Below are 4,071 nucleotides of genomic sequence, written 5' to 3' on the forward strand. Positions count from 1 at the left end.
AAGGGGAAAAAAAACATTAATTTTCGTGATCGACCAAAAAATAAGGGTGTTTCCTTTGTCCGTGAATATTTTAATCAGGTTGGTATGTCAGTGAATAAAGAGACTCTTTTTACACTATCACAGCTTTATTTCCACTTCCAATGCAACACGAATAACTCACTTTTTACACAGCTTTATTCCACTGAAGTTTCGGTGAACGTTTGTCTCGTTCCCCAGAGAAATTCTCACTGGTTCACATTGTACTGCAGCAATGTGTGTCAAAGCGAACCAGTCAGAATAGCTCTGAGGAAGGTGACAAACGTTCACCGAAACTTCAATGGAATAAAGCTGTGTAAAAAAAGTGTTTCCTTCGTGTTGCATTGGAACAAAGCTTAAATTGTATGGCTATAAATTGTCACCGAATTGTATATTTATGTCTACTGACTTTTGATGTCTAATATGTTTATTGTTTGACTTGGTTTTGTATTGTTTTCTATTATCATTTCAGGTTTGGGAGGACAACTTGTAAAGGTGTTGATACACCTGTTTTGTCCTCCCTTCCACTTGTTTTTGCATGTGGTAAATTCAAATAAAGAAATAAAAAAGTACCTGTTAATGTCCTGAGCCGGCGCCATGCTCGGTCTCCGCTGCGCAGCCCAGGATCTCCACCCTCATGGCGGGCCGTCCATGGTAGGTCTGGGGCAGGAACCGGACGTACCGCGCGGCCACGGGCGGGTCCACGTACTGATATATAGGCGAGTTCTTGTTAGAGTTTCCCGGGAACACCTGAAAACAGTGCGACAAACGTTTTGAGACAAGAGCCATTGTAACCTAGCAAAATGGTCCAACCCAAGTGGCTCCCGTCAACTCCATGTGAAGCCCGTTTGACCCATGTGGTGTCCCTCTAGTCCACACGGTGACTGTCTAACCCATGGGCGTCAGTCTTACTAATGTGGCGTCCGGCAAACCCATGTGTCCGTCTAACCCATGTGGCGTCCATTTAACCCATGTGGCGTCCGTCTAACCCATGTGGCGTCCGTCTAACCCTATGTGGCGTCCATTTAACCTATGTGGTGTCCGCCTAACCCATGTGGCGTCCGTCTAACCCATCAGTAGCCACCGTCTAACCCATGAAACGTCCTTCTAGTCCACACGGTGTCCATTTGACCCGTTTGACGTCTGTCTAACCCACGTGACGTCTAGCTGACCCATGTGGCGCCCGTTATACCCATATGGCACCACCTGACTAGGATGGGCGCCTGGTACGTTAGACGAGCTGCACGTTGATTAGATGGTCGCCACTTGGCTTATCCGGTGTATATATTGCCTCCTTCGGTCAATATTGACCATAGTAAAATCCTAATCGTTATCATCTATGCGCTGATCAAAATTAGGATGTTTAAATGTTACCTTGTCGGAGCCGTCTGTGCCGGCGTACGTGGCCCAGGCCTCCCCATCCGTGCTGAAGGACAGTTTGTACGTCATTGTCCACTGGGCGTAGTCTGGGCGGCCCTGGGTGATGACGCCATACACCCGGCTCTCCTGGCCCAGGTCCACCTGCAGGAAGAAATATGAACCGCAGGTTAGGACCGAGGGTGATGCGGAATATAACGTGTTGATTATCGTTTAATGTCATACCCACCCGAGGAAACACGTGTAAATGCAAAATGCACCAGAACTTGAGAAATCTGAAAAATCCTCCAAACAGCAATTTCGACTTTCGAATCTGCTTTTCCATTTATCGACAAAGGCGCACTCGGGGTGCGTTCGAATTATTCTTCGCGATAGAGGTGATCTCCCAACGGTATGGGTACCAGGCTAAAGGTGCAATCTCACTGCACTTGCGTCAAGCTGGCGTCACTGCGGGGTTCGAAAGATACTCAACGAATTTCAGTGATAAAGAACTAATTTTCTTATGTTTGTGTATTTTGTCGTCTTCTAAGTCATACTTTTGCGTATTACGCAATATCTAAATTATAAAAAAATCGGAGAAAATAATATAACAAAACAGCGACGCAGTGAACGAACCCCGCAGTGACGCAAGCTTGACACAAGCGCAGTGAGATACCACCTTAAGTAACAAACGGTCGCACCTGCAGCCACTGGTCATCGTACCCGCTGGGGACCCACTTCCGGTTGGATCCGAACCGCGCTCCTCCGGGTTCAAAATCCCGGAATACGGACGAGGCCGTGACGCTGCTGTCCGGAATGACGCCTCCGAACATCCCCATGTGCCTGGTCCGGCAGAACTCTACAGAACGGAAAACAACATTCAAAATCAGCGGCCATGTAGAGATTTCCGGAGGACTGGAGAAGTCGCGACGCTGTTGTCCGGAATGGCACCTCCGGACATCCCCATGTGCCTGGTCCGGCAGAACTCTGGACAACGGAAAACAACATGCAAAATCAGCGGCCATGTAGAGATTTCCGGAGGACTGGAGAAGCCGTGACGCTGCTGTCCGGTATGACGCTTCCGGACATCCCCATGTGCCTGGTCCGGCAGAACTCTGGACAACGGAAAACAATAAACAATATCATCAGCATAACGGTATGAAATTCCGGAGAAAAGAACAGAAAAGGCTCTCCTGCTGTAATTTGCCTAGGAATTCACAGTTAATTTTTGCACGAAAATTAAAGCCGCGTAATTACATACATACCTTTGGCATACGGGGTGTTTCATATACATAATCATACACAAGCATTCTTTTATGGTCCAACTTTCACAGTTTCAACCAATTGCTGCCAGACAACACATTACCCTTATACTTTTATTTACAATTAACGTTATACGTGATAACTTGAGCTTGTTGTTGACTGTGCAACAAGCAACAACCAAATCTCAATCTTACCGGAAAACCGGTCTTCTTGCCGGACAACCATCTGGTTTTGGCGGGAAACCAACTCTTCCACAGTAGCGGCCGTCTGGTTTTGGCGGGAAACCAACTCTTCCACAGTAGCGGCCGCCTGGTTTTGGCGGGAAACCAACTCTTCCACAGTAGCGGTCGTCTGGTTTTGGCGGGAAACCAACTCTTCCACAGTAGCGGTCGCCTGGTTTTGGCGGGAAACCAACTCTTCCACAGTAGCGGCCGCCTGGTTTTGGCGGGAAACCAACTCTTCCACGGTAGCGGCCGCCTGGTTTTGGCGGGAAACCAACTCTTCCACAGTAGCGACCATCTGGTTCTGCCTGGAGACCTTATCTTCCAAGTCAACAAGCTGCTGTTTGATGGCCTTTATAAAATACCAATAGGAAGCCTCGATCAGAATTAAAAAAAAAAAAAACGGCTGTGCAAATCAAATACCGTAGACACCTAAGTATGTTTGGGCCACGTTCCCCTGATGCGAACTTCACACACGAACTTTGGGTTTTATTTTATTTATACAACAAAACTGGTGAAGATGTAAGCCTTCGCTAAGCTTTTTTCCACTCTTCTAAACGGTTGCTCAGATTTCGCCAACTTTGCACTTTGCCTTTAGCACCTGCCATTGGAGTATGCCCCGTGCAACATTTAGTGGTCTCATTATCTGGTCAAGTTCACTACTCTGCCTGTTTTTAATGTTAACACAGATCATATGTGCATGTTGTAACGTTATGATTGATTTAGAGTTAAGGTTAAGGTTAGTTGTAAGAAAAAGTGGGAGAGAGCGGTTTTGTGGTCAATGGAACCTCCCATAGTTAACTATAGGGGTGACCATATTGGTCGTTGCCATGGCAACGACTGTCTGGCGGTAAAACAAACGGGTACTTTGCGAGGAAGTCTACGTCAGTACCTCACATGCCAAGCAACTTTGGCCGAATATTCCTGTCCGATTCCCGCCGTGGTTAAATGCAGATAGAGATATGAACTAACCTTCAAATCCGCCAGGTGACAAACCGAACGCTGTAGGGCCTTCATCTCGCCATGCATCGCTTTCATCATTCCTGTGGGGAACATACTTCTTTTTGTAAAATTATAATGCAATGGTAGAACATGTACCCCACAAAAGGTTCCACGTTTTAAGCCTCCATAGGAGGCTCTCTGTGCCTTTTGGGGACTTATGGCACACTTTTTCTGATAGCCTCTTATTGCAGTTGACCGGTGTGACAGCGATCTC

At 47.0% G+C, this 4,071-nt stretch overlaps 1 protein-coding gene across 1 annotated transcript in view; it reads right to left on the bottom strand.

Annotated features, from left to right (window-relative positions):
* Positions 1-591: 591 nt before the first annotated feature.
* Positions 592-4,071, bottom strand: part of LOC118429529 — a 12,061-nt gene continuing 8,581 nt past the window's right edge. The window contains exons 2-6 of the mRNA XM_035840028.1: positions 3,828-3,898; positions 2,829-3,207; positions 2,073-2,230; positions 1,390-1,536; positions 592-765 (exon numbers count right to left, since the gene is read on the bottom strand). Coding sequence (XP_035695921.1) covers positions 592-765; positions 1,390-1,536; positions 2,073-2,230; positions 2,829-3,207; positions 3,828-3,898 — 929 coding nt within the window. The remainder of the gene's footprint in view (positions 766-1,389; positions 1,537-2,072; positions 2,231-2,828; positions 3,208-3,827; positions 3,899-4,071) is intronic.

Source organism: Branchiostoma floridae, chromosome 13 (assembly GCF_000003815.2).
Source record: "Branchiostoma floridae strain S238N-H82 chromosome 13, Bfl_VNyyK, whole genome shotgun sequence".
Classification (NCBI taxonomy): Eukaryota; Metazoa; Chordata; class Leptocardii; order Amphioxiformes; family Branchiostomatidae; genus Branchiostoma; species Branchiostoma floridae.